Source organism: Oryctolagus cuniculus, chromosome 13 (assembly GCF_051225735.1).
Source record: "Oryctolagus cuniculus isolate XC-2025 breed Fujian yellow rabbit chromosome 13, ASM5122573v1, whole genome shotgun sequence".
Lineage (NCBI taxonomy): Eukaryota > Metazoa > Chordata > Mammalia > Lagomorpha > Leporidae > Oryctolagus > Oryctolagus cuniculus.
In genome coordinates, this window is record NC_142879.1 from 109630587 (window position 1) to 109648266 (window position 17680).

Below are 17680 nucleotides of genomic sequence, written 5' to 3' on the forward strand. Positions count from 1 at the left end.
GATGGCTCTGGGTGTTGGGGAAGGGGTGTGAGTCGAGTTTCCCATTGGAACTGTGGTTGGCTCTGAGGGGTCTCTGGGATGCCCTGGAGAAACAGAGGCAGGAAATGTCTAGTGGTAGTGAGTGGTATAGAAGGTTCTAGAACTGTGCTCTTTGGAGCCTCTGGGGGAGGTGATGGCCGCTGGCCACACAGTCCTCAGGTACCCTGTGTGGAACTGGAGTCAGCACGGGACCCAGGACAGTGAGGGAGTCTCGGCACCGTGCCGGCTCCTACACCAAGACCAGGGAGGGGTTTGTGGCTGTCTTTTTTTTTTTTTTTTTTAATTTCTTTAATTATTTGAAAGGCAAAGTTGCAGAGAGAGAGATTGATCTTCCATCCGCTGGTTCAGTCCTCAGATGGCTGCAACAGCCAGGGCTGGGCCAGGCCCAAGCCAGGAGCCAGGAGCTTCATCCGAGTCTGGCACCTGGGTGCAGGTTCCGTCCTCTGCTGCTTTGCCAGGCGCATTAGCAGGGAGCTGGATTGGAAGTGGAGCAGCCGGGAGGCAGTTAGGTTTTTCTCCTCGAGTGATGTTTTGTCCCTTTGCAAACAGCCAGCTCCCCATCGACTTTTCCCATCACATCACTGATTATCATTGGGCTGATTTTAAAAAAACTCCATTCCCTGTCCTGCTTGCATGAGTGGCGTTGTTCTGAAAACACAGGCGCACAGTCACCACGGTCTTCAGGGTGTCCTGCGCCACGCCTGTTTCCTCAGCAAGGTATTGGTACCCTGGTCACCACCAACGGCACTGTCAGACTGGGTCCTCTTGCCATGGTGGCCCCTGGCCTGCGACATAGTGTTGCACTTCTAGCCCTCCCCATCTCGTGGACATCTGAGGGTTCTGCTGGCATGCCTCCCTCTGCGGCCTCCTGGAGTCTCACCGGCTCAGACGTCTGAGCAGCGTGTGAGACGGTCCCGGGCTCCAAGTGCAGATCTCCTGGTGTCTGCCGCTGCAGTGAGACCTGGTTTCTTCCTTTCCTTCCTTCCTCCCCGCTTGCTCTGGTCTCCTGGTTACCACTTCCTCTGCTAGGAGCAGGCCAGGCCCTAGGCAGTGGTGACACCTTCTGGGCTCGTGGTCCTGTCCATCACAGTCCCTGCAGCTGCAGAGACCAGAAATGGGTGGAGTTTGTCCGGTAGGAAGTGCTGGCCGCTGAGGTTGAATTCTGCTGTTGAGTCTTTTTTTTTTTTTTTTGGACAGGCAGAGTGGACAGTTGAGAGAGAGAGAGAGAGAAAGGTCTTCCTTTTGCCGTTGGTTCACCCTCTAATGGCCGCCACGGCCGGTGCGCTGTGGCTGGTGCAGCGTGCTGATCCGAAGGCAGGAGCCAGGTGCTTCTCCTGGTCTCCCATGGGGTGCAGGGCCCAAGCACTTGGGCCATCCTCCACTGCCCTCCCGGGCCACAGCAGAGAGCTGGCCTGGAAGAGGGGTAACCGGGACAGAATCTGGTGCCCCGACCGGGACTAGAACCTGGTGTGCCGGCGCCGCTAGGTGGAGGATTAGCCTATTGAGCCACAGCGCCGGCCTGCTGTTGAGTCTTAGAGGGACGACTTTATTTCATGCAGAAGCGTGCTCCGTTTCATGTGTGAGTTTGTGGTTGCAGGTGGCGGAGTGCGTGTTGCGTGTGAGACTCTGGAGAGGGGTCCCGGACTGTCAGAGTCTCTCTCCAGGTGAAGAGGGAGGAGGAGACAGCACCCTGGGCCACAGCTTAGGACTGTACCACACAGACCTGCTGAGTTGCACGTTTGTGGTTTCTGTGTGGACCGAGCATCCTTACTCTGATTATCTGAAATCTGAAATCCCCCACCCCCCCCAAAAAAAAACAAAACACCACAAACAAAGCTTTGATTTCAAGTTTAGGTGCCATGGTGGAAAATTCCACGTGGGACCTCATGTGACAGGTTATACTCAAAATTCCAGATGCACGAACACTATTATAGGAAATCACCTTCAGGTATGTGTATAATGTGTACATTTAAAGTTTTTGGAAAACTGATATTTAAAGATAAGTTTGTTGCGAAATAATTTTGCAGCCCATGCTTTTTTTTTTTTTTTTCCCCCAGATTTACTTATTTACTTGAAAGAGTTACACAAGGGGGAGAGAGGGAGAGAGGGAGAGAGGTCTTCCATCCGCTGGTTCACTCTCCAATTGGCTGCAATGGCCAGAGCTGTGCTGATCTGAAGCCAGCTTTTTCCTGGTCTCCCACATGGGTGCAGGGCCCAAGGACTTGGGCCATCCTCTGCTGCTTTCCCAGGCCATAGCAGAGAGCTGGATGGGAAGTGGAGCAGCCGGGACTAGAACCAGCGCCCTTATGGGATGCCAGCACTGCAGGTGGCAGCTTTACCCGCTACACCATAGCACTGGCCCCATGGAGGCTGAGCTGAAGACGCTGCCTCCCCAGCAGACTCTGACCTTCCCATTTCTTTTCTGAAGTTGACAGCTCAAAAGCCAAACCATGTTGTCATTTATTTTTTAATTTAAAAATTTGTGATCATTTGAAAATTAGAGAGGGAAATAGAGAAAGGAGGACACAGATCTTCCGTGGCCTGGTTCATCCGTGAATGTCCGCAGTGGACAGAGTTGGGCCAGGTTGAAGCCTGGAGCCTGGAACTCAGCCCAGGTCTCCTAGGTGGGTGACAGGGACCCGCGTACTGCAGCCGTCACCTGTCTTCCCTGTGTGCAATGGCAGACGCTGGATGGGAGGGAGCCAGGATGTGAGCCCAGGGACTTGATGTGGGATGTCTGTGTCCCTGTGGTGTTTCAGCTGATGTGCCAGCTGTCCACTCCTGTTACAATTTATTATTTGACAGAGGCATCCGGTAGCATCTGGTTGTCCTGATGTCACCTGTGGCGGCCGTGTCAGAGTGAAGGTGCTGTGTGTTACCTCCCAAATCCAAGGTCACGGCTCTCATGCGTGTTACCTCCCAAATCCGAGGGCACGGCTCTCACGCGTGTTACCTCCCAAATCCGAGGTCCACGGCTCTCATGCGTGTGACCTCCCAAATCCGAGGTCACGGCTCTCATGCATGTGACCTCCCAAATCCGAGGTCCACGGCTCTCATGCGTGTTACCTCCCAAATCCGAGGTCCACGGCTCTCATGCGTGTTACCTCCCAAATCCGAGGTCTACGGCTCTCATGCGTGTGACCTCCCAAATCCGAGGTCTACGGCTCTCATGTGTGTGACCTCCCAAATCCGAGGTCCAGGCTCTCATGCGTGTTACCTCCCAAATCCGAGGTCCACGGCTCTCATCTTGGGATTGAGTGACCGCTCATGGGCAGCTGGTGAGGTGGGTCAGAGACGACCTGGAGGTTCTCACGTCTTTACCCAGCGTCCCAACACGACAGGGATCCACACAGGAACAGATTTATCAGTCTTAGTGTTTTCAGCATTTTTGATGAATTGCGGGAGATATTTCACGGGACGATATCAGAACGAGGGAAACAGAAAACTCCGTGACTGAGAGAGTGAAATCCTGTGTAGGAACATTTTTCGCTTTTTTGGTGCACATGCTTGTCCTGGGGAGGCCGACTCAGTTGCCAAGTGCAGCGTGTAGCCTGTGTGTGTGTGTGTGTGTGTGTGTGTGTGTGTGTGGTCCCCATGCGCACCTGCTGCAGCCAGCAGCCTCCCCAGGGCCTGTGTTTCTGAGGTCTCGCGTGGTGGGGTGTCCTCAGCCAGCTGTGTATGAGTTAGTCACCATGTCTTTAATATGGAGAATCATTTTTCTGCTCCTTTTGAACGCCCGAGCTGATGTGCAAGGTCTGTCCATCTTTCTCACAAGACTTCTTTTTGTCTCCTCTCGAACAGAAAGACGAGAACTACCGGAGCCTGCCGCGGGACACGAGCAGCTGGTCCCAGTTCCAGAGGGACAACGCACGGTCATCTCTGAGCGCCAGCCACCCGCTGGTGGACAAGTGGTTGGAGAAGCAAGAACAGGTAACGCGAAGCAGCCCTGCGCCTCAGCACACCCAAGGGTGCTGCTCCGGTCACTCCAGGGGCTGCGTCCGTGCCAGGTTCTAGGTCAGAGTCCAGCTGGCAGACCCGACTCTCTGTCTCTTTTTGTTTTTTTCCAAAGAGTTTATTTTAGAGGTAGAGTTAGAGACAGTGAGAGGGAGAGAGAGAGGGGAAGAAAGAGAGAGAGAGAGGTCTTTTATCTACTCGTTCAACCCCCAGGATGGCTGCAATGGCTGGAGCTGAGCTGATCTGGAGCCAGCAGCCTTTTCCGGGTCTCCCACACAGGTGCAGGGGCCCAGGCACTGGAGCCATCTTCCAATGCTTTCCCAGGCCATAGCAGAGAGCTGGATTGGAAGAGGGGCACCCGGGACTAGAACTGTTGCCCATGTGGGATGCTGGTGCTGCAGGTGGAGGGTTAACCTGCTGTGCCACAGCGCCGGCCCCGGAGTGGGTCTCTTGTGAACAGCCAGCACATGCTTGCTCTTGACCCTGACCCCACCCCTCAGACCTCAGGGCCTGTGGCCTTGCTGAGTAACGCTTAAGGAACCCCCATGGTGCTTCTCTTCTCCCAGAGACAGTAGCTCAGTGACTGAGTTTGCAAAACCGGGGCCCATGTGGGATGCCCACGTCCCAAGAGGCGGCTTAGCCCGCGACCCTGCAATGCCAGCCCCTGGGGTTTTAAAAATAGGAACAGAGCCTCTGCCTTGCTGGCTGGGGTCAGCAGGGTGGAAGAGGTGCCTTGTAGATTGGAGACATCAACAGAGTTCTAGATTTTTCTGTCCCTGTAGTGGGTTTGTTCTTCCTTGGATTCCTCTCAGAGTGCTTCTCTCTCAGCTGCTCTGCCTGGGGGAACAGCAGGAGGGGTGGAGGGCACACAGTGGGGTGGGGGCTTTGAGTCTCGTCCCCTGGTTCAAAGCCACATGGAGCATTACTTTGACAACGAAAGCGGGGTGGTAAATATCATTAGAAGCTGAACCGAAGCCCGAGTCGCCTTGGAGGCAGCCATAGCCTGCTCAGAGCCATCTCGTGGGGCGGGGGCACACTTTGCTGAAGCCAGTCTTTCCTGGGAGATCCTGGAGGGAGACGGTTCCCTGTTGTGTCTGTCCACGAGGTGTCTGAGTTGTGACCCTGAGACCCCCAACTCCGTGTGGATGTCTGACCGTGTGGTCAGACGTCGGCATGCCTTTGAGCCCGGCCCCCTTCCTGACTCTGAGTAGACTGTCGGTTCACGTGGGCGTTCCCCGCCCCTGTTCTTTCGTCCCGCACTTTGCTGCAGCTAATAAACTCGAGGAGAGAGGAGGCAGGGACTCCGGCACACGAAAGGGAAGCAGCAGCTAATTGGGGGCCTGCCACTTTCACTGCCGACTCCTGCTGAGCGGACCTGAGCCCAATTAACAGAAGTGGCAGCGCGGTGCCAAGAACATTCCGGCTGCCGCGTGGGCTCCGAGATGGGGAGTGGCTGCCTGGCCTCTAGAGAGAGACCCCTGCTCTAGGGTTCTCTCCTGTCTCAAGTCCCCTGATGTGTTGGAGGGACGAGGCAGCCGGGGTGGCGTGGGCCGTCCTGAGTGCTCGGCGATGGTGACGCCGAGTGTGCCGTGCCTCCCCCAGCCGGAAGGACTTGTGCAGGTTAGGGCTCAGCGAGAAACACACCTGCTGCTTCACTCCCTGGGGCTGCGTCAGCCCAAAGGCAGGAGCCGGGGGCTCCATCCGGGCCTCCCTCCCACGAGGGACCCAAGTGCTTGCGCAGCTGTCACCACCGCTCCTGAAGTCTGCCTTTGCAGGGTGCCGGCGCTGGGAGAAGCGGGACGCGGTGAGATGTGGGCTGCCCCGCCGCCCGGCCATGCGCTCGCCGCCCCTGCTCCTGCGTGTCCCTGTCGCCCGCTCCAGCCCCGGTGCTGCGCACTGTGTGGTTTTGTGCGTGGCGTTGGGTTCCTGACCTCTGGTCATGTCGTCTTCCTCAGTGAGGGCGCTGGCACGGAATGGTGCCTGCCGCTGTGCCAGCACGTGCTCACTGATTCCTAGGCGTTCAAATAAAGGAGGTGGCCCAGTGTTGATGGCAAGACCATGCTGGATCAGGCGTCTCGGTTACCTTATTCTTAAGGAAAAGGAGAGCCAAATGGTTTGATTATTATGCTACTTTAAAAAAAAAAAATTTATTTGGAAATCAGAGAGCAAGAGAGAGATCATCTATCCGCTGAGTCACTCCCCAAATGGCTGTCTTCATTTATTTATTCGGGCTGAATCCAGGAGCCGGAGCTTCACCCAGGTCTCCCGTGTGGGTGCAGGGCCTAAGCCCCTCGGGCCATCTTCTGCTTTCCCAGGGGCATTAGCAGGATGTGGAGTCCGAAGAGGAGCAGCTGGGACTTGAACCCGCGCCCACAGGGGATGCTGGCATTGCAGGCAGTGGCTTTACCCGCTACACCACAGCGCCTGCCCCTGCTCTGACACTTTTTAAACTCTTGATGCTGATTTGCAGTAATGACGCTGACGTCCTCCATGAGTGATGCCTCTGGGACTTTGTTGTAGCCTCTTCCGTGTAATTTAATTGAGTCCAAATCTTTGAGTTTCCCAGGTAGAGGAGAACCCAGTGAAGCGGGTTATCTGGGGTGTACCAGGCCGGGGTGAGGTGCGTGGTTATGTGTCTCCCTGGGTCTCCCCAGGCCATCCACCCAGCTGTGGCACCAGGCCTGGCCTCTGTGGCCTTGGTGTTGGGAAGAGATAGCGCTCCAAGTGGACCCAGCTCTGGCTCCCGTCTGCACTCAGCTCGTCCCGGTGGGTCCCCGTGTGGGCGAAATTCCCTCTTCTTTCCCGTGTGCTCACTCAGCTGTGCTAAGCACAAAAGGAGAAAAATCTCCCCGAGCTAGCACGCTCCACACTACACACTGAAATTGGTTTCCGGAGTGTGGGGCAATTGTTCTGTCTTAATTAGGAAATTAGGAGGTGGCCAGCCCAGAAATCTGATTAGCCAGCTGTAGGCGGGTCAGCGAGACGACCCAAGGGTCACAGCTCGGACAGGCTGGAGAGCTGTTGCTGCTGGGTGTGGGCACAGCCGGGGTCGTGCCATCCGCTGTCCTAAGGAGACCAACCACAGGTCACAATGATGTCACATGGCAGCTGCAAGGGTGTGTGTTTGGTGGCTTTTATTTTTCCCTTTGCCAGCAGTGTCCAATGCACACTCAATAACCAAGTGGCTTTTCCGTTTCTCTGGTTTAAAAATCTGCATCCCCTGCCTCAACATTCTAAAATTAATATTTGTTTTTTTTTGTGCTGCTTTCCGATTGATGTGCTTTTACAAAATAGAAGGAGACATAATCGCGTTTATCCTTGACAGCCGCGAAGGTGGATACTAACCACATCGAGGTTGGTTTAAAATTACGTTTACATTTCCTAAATGCCAGAAATTTTATTTCATATCTGAAATCTGTCTTGTTCACAAGAACACCAAAAAGGAGACCGAAGCACTCTGCCAAGAGAGATGTCTTGTCTTGGGCTGTGTCAGTGCCAGGAGCAAGGGGCTTTGTGGGGCTTTGACTGAAGCAGCGCAGTGCTGTCCCGCCCTGTGTGAAAACAGCTTCCTCACGTGGGGAGCAGAGCCACCCTCGGGAGCCTGTGCCACTTTCTGTGTTCTGGGAGCTCTGCATGTTTGCCAGTTTTTAGTTTCAAGAACTGTGGACTAGAGGGCTGGCGCTGTAGTGTAGTGGGTAAAGCCTCCACCTGCAGTGCCGGCATCCCATATGGGTGCCAGTTTGAGTCCCGGCCGTTCCACTTCTGATCCAGCTCTCTGCTATGGCTTGGGAAAGCAGTGGAAGATGACCCAAGTCCTTGGGTCCCTGCACCCACGTGGGAGACCCAGAGGAGGCTCCTGGCTCCTGGCTTCAGATCGGCGCAGCTCCGGCCATTGCAGCCACTTGGGGAGTGAACCAGCGGATTGAAGACTTCTCTCTGTCTCTGCCTCTACCTCTCCTCTCTCTGTGTAACTATGACTTTCAAATAAATATAAAATAAATCTTGCTTAAAAAAAAAAAAAAGCACTGTGGACTAGAAGCTTCGATGGAGAACAGGCCTGGTGGGTCAGGGTCCTGGTGAGTGTTCTTTTGAGAAAGATGGATTGAGCTGCTTCTGGGACTCCCACGTGGGCGCAGGGACCCGGGGATTTGGGCCATCTTTTGCTTTCCCACGCACGTCCGCAGGGATCTGGATGGAAAGCAGAGCAGCTGGGTGTTGAACCAGCACCTGTATGGGATGCCAGATCGTAGGCAGAGGCTTAACCTGCATGCCGCAATGCCAGCCCCAACGTTTATTATTTATTTGAAAAAGAGGCAGAGAGACAGAGCTGTCTCGTCTGCTGGTTCCCTCCCCCACGTTCTCCGACAGCCAGGGCGGGGCCAAGCTGAAGGTAGGAGCTGGGAGCTCCATCTGGGTCTCCCCCCGTGGGAGCCAGGGGCCCGGAACGTGGGCCACCACCGCCATCTCCCAAGGTGTGTGTCGGCAGGAAGCTGGCATCGGGAGTGGAGCCCGGACTGCAGCAGGCATTGCAGCGTGGGTCGTGGGCATCCCGAGTGGGGTTCCTGCTGCAGCCCCACGTGCTGGCTCCTGGGTGCCCTGCTGTGCTGAGAGCCAGCTGTGTGACTGACATCAGAAAACACCTGGAGGCTGCATTGGAACCCAGTGCCTAGGACGAGTGGGCCCTGGTGCAGCTTATTTGCTGCATGCTAGGTACGTACACCCTGCCAACACCTTGCTGTCTACAGAATGGGGGAGACACGTGCAGTACCATGTGTTAGATGGGGTGAAGGTAGGAGATGCAGCCCAGGTTTAAATGCAAGCCTGGGGCTGGTGCTGTGGTCCAGCAGATTAAGCCGCTGGCTGCAGTGCCGGCATCCCATATGGGCGCCAGTTCGAGTCCTGGCTGCTCCACTTCCAATCCAGCTCCCTGCTAATGGCCTGGGAAAGCAGAAGAAGATGGCCCAAGTGCATGGGCCCCAGCACCCACATGGGAGACCTGGGTGGAGCTCCTGGCTCCTCACTTCGGCCCAGCCCAGCTCTGGCTGTTGTGGCCATTTGGGGGGTGACCCAGCAGATGATGGAGACGGCCTCTCTCTGTAACTCTGCCTTTCAAATAATAAAATCTTGAAAAAGAAATGTAAGCCCCGTGTCTGGTGCGTCGCAGACACTCCTTCTGTCTTTCCTTTGGGAGTTTAATGGTTAAACCTCAGCCACTCTCCCCATGATCCTTTTAAGTCGTCTCTGGCTCCTTCCTGAGACATCTCTGTCTGCTTCCTCGCCCAGTTTTCGCAAGGCTGGAAGCCGGGTCACGGTGAAGTCTGCCGAGTGTCTCGGGAGGGTCGTGTCCGCGCATCAGGCGCTGTGTCGGCTTCCCGAGCTGTGTGGCGCAGGAGGGCTGCTTGTCCCTCTCTCTCCCTCCCTTGTGCCGGCCACGCTGATTGCTTCTTGGGCCTGCGCAGCTGAGAGCCGGCAAGCAGCAGGGAGGTGACTCTGAGCTGAGAGTGGCGTGTGGGTCAGCCTTCGTGGGGAGCCCCGTGGCTGGCGGTCTATCCTGTGAATCTGGCCACGGAGAGCTTGCGCCCTGTCAGCTCGGACCCTCAGCTGCCTCTTCACACCCTCACCGCAGACGCCCGACGAGAAGAATCCGTGCTGGGTGCTCCACGTCCCTTGGTTCCCAGCCCTGTGCGTGCCACTTGCTCTCAACATCCTGTCCTTCGTCCCCCGGTCTGCAGACACTGGGGCTGCGACCCTCGCACGGTCCCTGGTGAGGAGGTTGCCTGAGCGTGTAGCCTGCAGTGCGTCGCTCTCCCTGCAGCCTGCCTGTGCAAACTGGATCAGCCCGAAGCCACTTTGAGTCTGGGGGTTTTGTGAGTGGAGAGGTATCGCTGTCACCAGCCCTGTTCCCGATGCCCCAGCTACCTTCACCACCACTGTTGCAGTGGGCCTGACATGTGGACCCTTTCACCCAGAGTTACCTGGTCTTTTGTCCCTCTGAGGCCCGGTACTTGGGGCCTGTAGCACTTCAAAGTTTCTCTCTGTGTGAGCCATTTTACCCTTTTGCTTTGTGTTTTGTTGTTCTTTTTTTTTGAAAGATTTATTCGCAAGTCAGAATTACAGAGAGGGAGAGGCAGAGAGAGAGAACCTTCTTCTGTCTGCTGGTTTTATCTGGCGTTTGTAGCCTAGAAAGCAGAGCCACGGAGTTCCGCACACGCACACACTGTGGGTAAATACGGGCTAATCGTGGTCTCCCAGTGTGGAGATTCTACCACTGTGTTTCAGGCTCACAGGTGATGGGATCGTCCCTGTTTTTATGTCCATCCATTACCAGTTGTACCTGTATTTTAGCGCCTTTCCTCAGAGCAGCTTTTTTTTTTTTTAAAAAAAAACGTTCTGTAAGTTTTATTCAACAGCTAGTAAATTCTGCTCTGTACAACTAGATACTGGAGATTCAGAAGTAAGTACAAATTTTCTTTCTTGCTGGAAAGCTGGAGAAATTGTACTATAAGAGAAGAAAAGGGGCCGTCGCTGTGGCATAGCAGGTAGAGCCTCCGCCTGCAGTGCCGGCTTCCCATATGGGTGCCGGTTCGAGCCCCGGCTGCTCCACTTCCAATCCAGCTCTCTGCTATGATCTGGGAAAGCAGTAGAAGATGGCCCAAATCCTTGGACCCCTGCACCTACATGGGAGACCCGGAGGAAGCTCCTGGCTCCTGGCTCCTGGCTCTGGATTGGTGCAGCTCCAGCTATTGCGGCCAACTGGGGAGTGAACCAGCGGATGTAAGACCTCTCTGTTTCTCTGCCTCTCCTCCTCTCTGTGTGCAACTCTTACTTTCAAGCAAGATAAAAAATAAATCTTTAAAAAAAGAGAAAAGAAAAGCCAGGGATTTTCCATGCACTGAACGAGCCCCTAACATGGTGGAGGTTGAATTATATCGCGTGGCCTCCGGCGGGCCGAGGGTGTTTGTACCGTGAGACACCTTGTGCTGTGCTCTTAGTATTTTCCCCATCCTCCCGGTATTCTGTAGACTTACGTGAGTTCGTAAAGGATTTTCCGTGACAACTCGGAGTGCTCCCAAGAAGCAGCCAGAAGTAGGTGTAGAGTGAAGTGGGTGACCTGGAGGTCGCTGTGACCTGTGGGCAGGTCCGTGCATGGTCTGAGCAGCGCAGGGCAAGCTCATCACTCTGTATCCTGAGGATGCTCTCCCAGGTCTTGACCAGTGGTGTCTTCTGGGTCAGCCCTCACGTCTCCTGCTGTCCCAGGTCCTTGGGCTGACTAGTGGCGTCTTCCGGGTCAGCCCTCGTGCCTCCTGCTGTCCCAGGTCCTTGGGCTGACCAGTGGCGTCTTCCGGGTCAGCCCTCACACCTCCTGTGCCTTCTCCACGTGGCTCTGACCCCTGAGGATTCCTGTCCTAAACCCACTCGTTCCTCCTTCCCACGCCCACCTTGTAGGCCACTGTCTTGGGGACCCGGGCCTGGCATTGTCCATCTCTCTTCTGAGGGTGGGCAGTGTGTGTGGTGACCCTGCTTTGACCCCTTGGAGGAGCACTGAGTAGGGAGGTGTCGCTCATGGCTGAGGTCACCGCCGGCAGACAGGGGTGTCCTCCAGGGAGCGGCTTCGCTGAGAGATTGCTGGCCTTCCAAGCCTGGTAGACGGCTTTGCGCCTCCCTCTGATGGTGTGTCTCAGAGGGCAGTGAGGATCAGGCGAGGTCCCTCCTGCTCGCTCGGATGCACCTGTCAGCAGTGGCCAGTGCCTGTTGTGGTTCCTCTTCCCACACTGACCCACACGCCACTGGTTCCCACGCCGGCCCTGGGTCTCCCGGTCCGGTCCGTGAGTCTTGGCACCTTTGTGCCGCTGTAGCCTGAGGGCGTTTTCCCTGTCACCTGCCTGCTCCCGCCCACCGAGGAGTGTGGCGTCTCACTTTCCTGTTCTGGTGCCGACCACCGTTCCTTTTAATTACCTGTCTTTCTCTTTAATGAGGACTGGGCCCATGTGCAAACCTAGGGTTTTCCCTGTGGCTTTGTTCTCTTCCACACGTGTACTCCAGGCTCCTGTGGGCTGCGTCTGCCGTTGTCACCAGCTCTCTGCATGGAATTTGTTTGCATGAAGAACGTTGTTCTTGTAAAACAATTTTGTAGCCAGCGTTTTGATTAAAAATATCTTCTTCCATGGGTTGTTCCAAGAAGTTCTTCTAGATTAAATTGCAGAAACTTGGAGGGGAGGGCAAGAAATGCTAGTTTGATTATTATCAGCAGAAACCTAGGCTTTTGGGCTTACTCATAGTTGAAGTCCCTGGAGGGGCTAATTTGCCTGAGAACTTTGTATTTTAATCATAAACAGACCGAATGCGGTAATACTTTCATAAACTTTTGGCTGCGACTTTGGTATTAATGTCCTGAACTCTTAGAAAGAAAAACATATTTCTGTAGGTTGGCCAAGAGAAATAGGTCCCCAATTCAAATAAAAATAATGCATTTGTTATTTTAAAGGGATTTTTCCATCGAGCGGTGTGTCACACTTTTTGCTAATTTAGTTGTCTAATATTGCACATGGCTCAGTTCCTTGCTGTATTTTCTGCAGCCCAGTATGACGGCTATTTGGATTTTAAAGGTTTTGCTTTGACTTTAGGGTAAGTTATGATAGATTATACGTTATTTAATGTAACCGTTACCTTATTCCTTTTGTTGTGGATTTTTTTTTTACAGCGATCTCTCAGCTGTCAAATATGTTAGAAAATTTTTTTGTTTATTTTTCTTTTATTTGAAAGAGAGAGGGACTTGAGAGACAGAGTCTAGTCTGCAGCAGCTGGGGCTGGGTCAGGCTGAAGCTGGGAACCAGGAGTCCATCCAGGTGTCCCACGTGGGTGACAGGGACCCAAGGACAGAGCTGTTGGTTCCTAGGGTGTGCGTTAGCAGGAGGCGGGACCCAAGCCGAGCTGGGGCCTGAGCCGTGGCGCTCCGGTGTGGAATGCGGCTGCCCACACTGCGCAAGCACCTGGCTCTGTTGTGGGTTTCCATGGAAGGATGAGTCCTTTGACCAACAGGTGTGTGCAGAGTGTTAAAGCATGCGTTTCTGACGGAGGTGCACCTGGCTCTGTGAGGTTCGCGAATGTGCTTTCTTTAGTGTGTGCCATCAGCTCATACGTGCTGTGGTGGCGCTGGGCTCCGTGGCCCCGACCCCTCTGACATCTGGGCTCCATGGCCCCGGCCCCTCTGACATCTGGGCTCCGCGGCCCCCGGCCCCTCTGACATCTGGGCTCCGCGGCCCCGGCCCCTCTGACATCTGGGCTCCGCGGCCCCGGCCCCTCTGACATCTGGGCTCCGCGGCCCCTGGCCCCCGGCCCCTCTGACATCTGGGCTCTGCAGCCCCCGGCCCCTCTGACATCTGGGCTCCTTAGCCCCCGGCCCCTCTGACATCTGGGCTCCGCAGCTCCCGGCCCCTCTGACATCTGGGCTCCGCGACCCCGGCCCCTCTGACATCTGGGCTCCACGTCCCCGGCCCCTCTGACATCTGGGCTCCGCAGCTCCCGGCCCCTCTGACATCTGGGCTCCACGGCCCCGGCCCCTCTGACTTCTGGGCTCCGCGGCCCCCGGCCCCTCTGACATCTGGGCTCCGCGGCCCCCGGCCCCCAGCCCCTCTGACATCTGGGCTCCACGGCCCCGGCCCCTCTGACATCTGGGCTCCGCGACCCCTGGCCCTCGGCCCCTCTGACATCTGGGCTCCGCGGCCCCCGGCCCCTCTGACATTCTCCCCTCTGGCGTTGCTGGCAGCAGTGCCGGCCCTCAGTGCCAGATGGCGACTCCGCGCTCCTCCCTGTGAATTTCCCTTCGGCCGCACTGCTGCTCCCACGCCTGTAGCACCAGCTTGCTCCGGGGGCTGGCCAGTCCCTCTGCCTGGCGTCTGCCTGCTCCCTGAGAGCTGAGCTGGGCAGAGGTGAAGTCCCCACTCCCCTCAGCCCTGAGCTCCCTTAGTACCTGCTCTGGGTCTGTCTGCCCATGGGGCTGGGGCTGGGCACAGGCTTGCCTGGCACCTGTGCACTTCCCACATGTTTGCTAGGCCTAGAAAGTTCTAGGCTTGTCTAGGACTGTATTTCCTTTAATTTTGCTACATAACTCCCAGGGTTTGAGCTTATTTTCTTCCTTTCTTTATCTGTTGTCTGGTTACTATTTATTTCACCTTTGCACTGGCCTCTCTACACATCTTCCTTTTTTTTTTTTAATTATTTATTTATTTGAAAGGCAGAGTTACAGAGAAAGCTCGGAAGTGGGGGGAGAGAGAGATCTTCCATGTGCTGGCGCACTCCCCAAATGGACACAACGGCCAGGGCTGGGCCAGGCCAAAGCCAGGAGCCAGGAGCTTCTTCCAGGTCTCCCACGTGGGTGCAGGGGCCCAAATACCTGGGCCGTTTTCAGGCACGTTAGCAGGGACCTGGATCAGAAGTGGAGCAGTGGGGCTTTGAACCAGCTCTGAGATGGGATGCCGGCACGGCAGGTGACTCACCCCATTGCTCCACTGTGCTGGGCCCCACACCTTCCTTCTTTATGGCCTCGTTCTCACTGCACAGCGTTCCTTTGCACTGGGCTGGCGTCCTGTCCGCCTCTGCCATCTGTTCTAAGAAATCGCGTATTGGGATTTACTTAATGCTCTGTGTCTCCCTTTGGGGGAGACACAAGTTAGGAGCATGAAGAGGCTCCCTGCTGTGCCGATTGGGAATTAAACGCCCCGGAGCTGGGGTCCCCTGTTCCCGCACTCCCCTTTCCAGTCTGACTGTTCAGGGCATCCGCTGCCTGCCAGGTCTCCTGTGTTCACAGCACCGCAGGGCACAACCATGCCTGCCTTTGAGACAAATCCTGGTCCCCTGCCTGGCTTGCGGGTTATTGGTCTGCTGCTTGCTCACAGGCGTCTTGGGTGCTGCTTCTGTGTCAGCCCAGGCTTGAATGGGGCGGCGGCAGAGCTGGGGGTCGTGCAGACCTAGGTGGAACGCTGGATCCTGCTCACTCCCTGGAGACCCGAGGGAGCACCTCTGGACTGCGCAGAAGCAGTCACCTGATGAAAGCTAGTATCCCTGTATCTGGGGATCAGAAAGAGCGTGGCAGAGTTTTGAGACGGGGCTGGTGTTGTAGTGCAGTGGGTAGAGCTGCCACCCATGACGCTGGCATCCTATATGGGGGCAGGTTCCATCCAGCTCCCTGCTGGTGGCCTGGAAAAAGCAGCGAAAGATGACCCAGGTCTTTGAGCTCCTGTACCCGTGTGGCTTCAGCCTGGTCCAGGTCCCGCCCCAGCTGTTGGCAGCCATCTGGGGAATGAACCAACTGATGGAGGATCTCTCTCTTCCTGTCTCTCTGTAACTCTGACTTTCAAATGCATACATTAATTTTAATAACACGTTGAGACATTCTAAATCATTTACTTTGATTAATGATGTTGCCACCAAGTGAATTCCGTTGTTTTCCGTGTGCGAGGACATTGGTCAACTCGAGGCAGGTGTGGGTCCTTGTCTTGCAGATGCCCACGGAAGGGCAGGTGGGGGTTGAAGCCCAGCTTAATGAAGAGACTCCACCTGGCGTCTCAGGACAGGGCTGCACTCAGACTGGACTGTTAGGGACAGGGGCAGGGGCCCTGTGGTAACTGTCCTGCCTGTCTGCCATGTCCCTGAGTGAAGGGCTTCCTGGGCCGGCATTCCTAGAATTCCTCCTGGAATGGCATCATGAGCCAGCAGCCCCTTTGGTGCAGCGCAGGTAGGAGTCGCCTGAGCTGCCCGCAGGGAGAGACCCACCCCTCCTTGTCCAGCAGGATCAGACCTAGTGCACAGATGCTGCTGTGCCCCCAAGCCTTATTCTGTATCTCCTCCCGCACCCACCCACTCACAGATGCCCTCTGGGACACCCAGGCTGACGCCTGCCAGGCTACCTGGGGGAGGGGCCGCGCCTGTGACTCAGTGTTCTGTAAGCCTGAGTTCCCTGCCTGGGTCACCCGTGCACTGCTGGGAGCCCAGGTTACACTGACCGCGCTCCGCTTCCTACTCGTGATGGCCACGGGGTTTCCATGCGCATGTCGGTCACCCTGTTGCTGCTGCTGCTTAAATGGATAAGCAAGTTAGACCAGGTGTGTTACTGAAGATTCTGTCTGTGTTACGAGTTTTTTGTATTTAGAACAAAGGTCAGGGCTGCTGTTGTGTTGTAGCAGGTTAAGCTGCCGCCTGTAATGCTGGCATCCATGTGGGTGCTGGTTTGAGTCTTGGCTGCTCCACTTCCAATCCAGCTCCCTGCTAATGCACCTGGGAAAGCAGCAGAAGGTGGTCCAAGTGCTTGGGCCCCTGCACCAACTTGGGAGACCTGGACGAAGCTGGGGACGTGAACCAGCAGATGGAAGATTTCTGTGTCTCTCCCTCTCTGTAACTCTTTCAGATAAATATATTTTTAAAAAGCAGTAGTCAAGAATGTCAGTTAGCATCTAGGTAATTGTACTGATTGGAAATTCTTTATTAGATGTCCCTCTTTTTTTATTTTAAAGATTAATTTATTAAAAGACTTGCAGACACACACACACACACACACACACACACAGATCTTCCATCCACTGGTGCCTCCTCAAATGGCTGCAACGGCCATGGCTGGGCCAGGCTGAAGCCAGGAGCCTGGAGCTCCATCTGGGTCTCCCCCGTGGGTGCGGGGCCCTCTTCTGCTTCCTTCCGTGCTGTTCCACTTCCAAGGTGCATTAGCGGGGAGCCGGATCTGCAGTGGAGCGCTGGGACTGGAAGTGGCACTCAGGGGAAGGCTGCCGCTAACCTGCTGCGCCCCAAGACGTCTCTTGGTATCTCAGTGTTATGGCCAAGTCTCTTTTCTGTAAAGCAGAAAAAAATTCTTGTGACTGTTCGCCTCTCATCTGGGTCAGTCTTTTGGGTGCGTTCACAGAGGTAAACTCGTAATTAGGCCCTCGGCTCCGGGCTTTTGTCTTCTCAGCGTGTGAGTGAGCCAGTGCCCAGGCGACTTTGATCTCTCCCTTGCTGAGCCACGACTCTTTCCTTTTCTCCCTGTTTAAACCAGTAAAGTTTTTCAGGTTCTGCACTGTCACTCCTTTTGGCTGTAAAATATGAAAGGGTTTTTTATCGTACTTTCTATTTCAAATTCCTTTAGAATCTTTACAAATTAGGTTCATAAGCGGTTTGCTCAGATTCTGAATACACAGACTCTTCCTTCTAAAATAACATCTCCACCTTCATCCTTCGGCTTCCGTAAAGAATTGCTTCTTTTACAGCAATCATCAGACGTACCAACAACCCTGTCAGCTCTAAATTGGGCCTGGGGATTAAAAATAAAAATTCATGGCACTGCTGAGCAAAGCGTTTTTAGTAACTTTCATAAAAATGTAGGAACTTTGTTGAAAGTGGAGCAGGTGGTTTGGGTGTGGATATTTATAGCAGATGCCGGTGTCGCTGCGTGCCGACGGGTACGGCGGGTGTGATGCCCCTCCCTGGGCGTCTGACCGACGCCCCACCCTGGAGGAGCCGTTCCCCACGTCTGCTTTCCTCACCTCTCCCAGGTCTTCCTTCCCAGGGTGCTTCGTCGGCATTGCTGTGAATGTTCGCCTGTTTCCATGGTGGTTTGTACTGCGTGGGGGGTTTGCGTGTGTGTGTGTTCTGTGTGCTGTCCAGGGCCCTGGGCCCTGGCTGCGGCACTGCTCCTGGGCTT

General features: G+C 55.2%; 1 protein-coding gene across 26 annotated transcripts in view; it reads left to right on the forward strand.

Annotated features, from left to right (window-relative positions):
* PARD3 (par-3 family cell polarity regulator) overlaps positions 1 to 17680 on the forward strand; it is a 514965-nt gene that overhangs the window by 215657 nt on the left and 281628 nt on the right. For all 26 annotated transcript variants that reach the window (XM_070056191.2, XM_070056180.2, XM_089312481.1 and 23 more), the window contains exon 5: positions 3841 to 3969. In XM_070056191.2, the coding sequence (XP_069912292.2) occupies positions 3841 to 3969 (129 nt within the window). The remainder of the gene's footprint in view (positions 1 to 3840; positions 3970 to 17680) is intronic.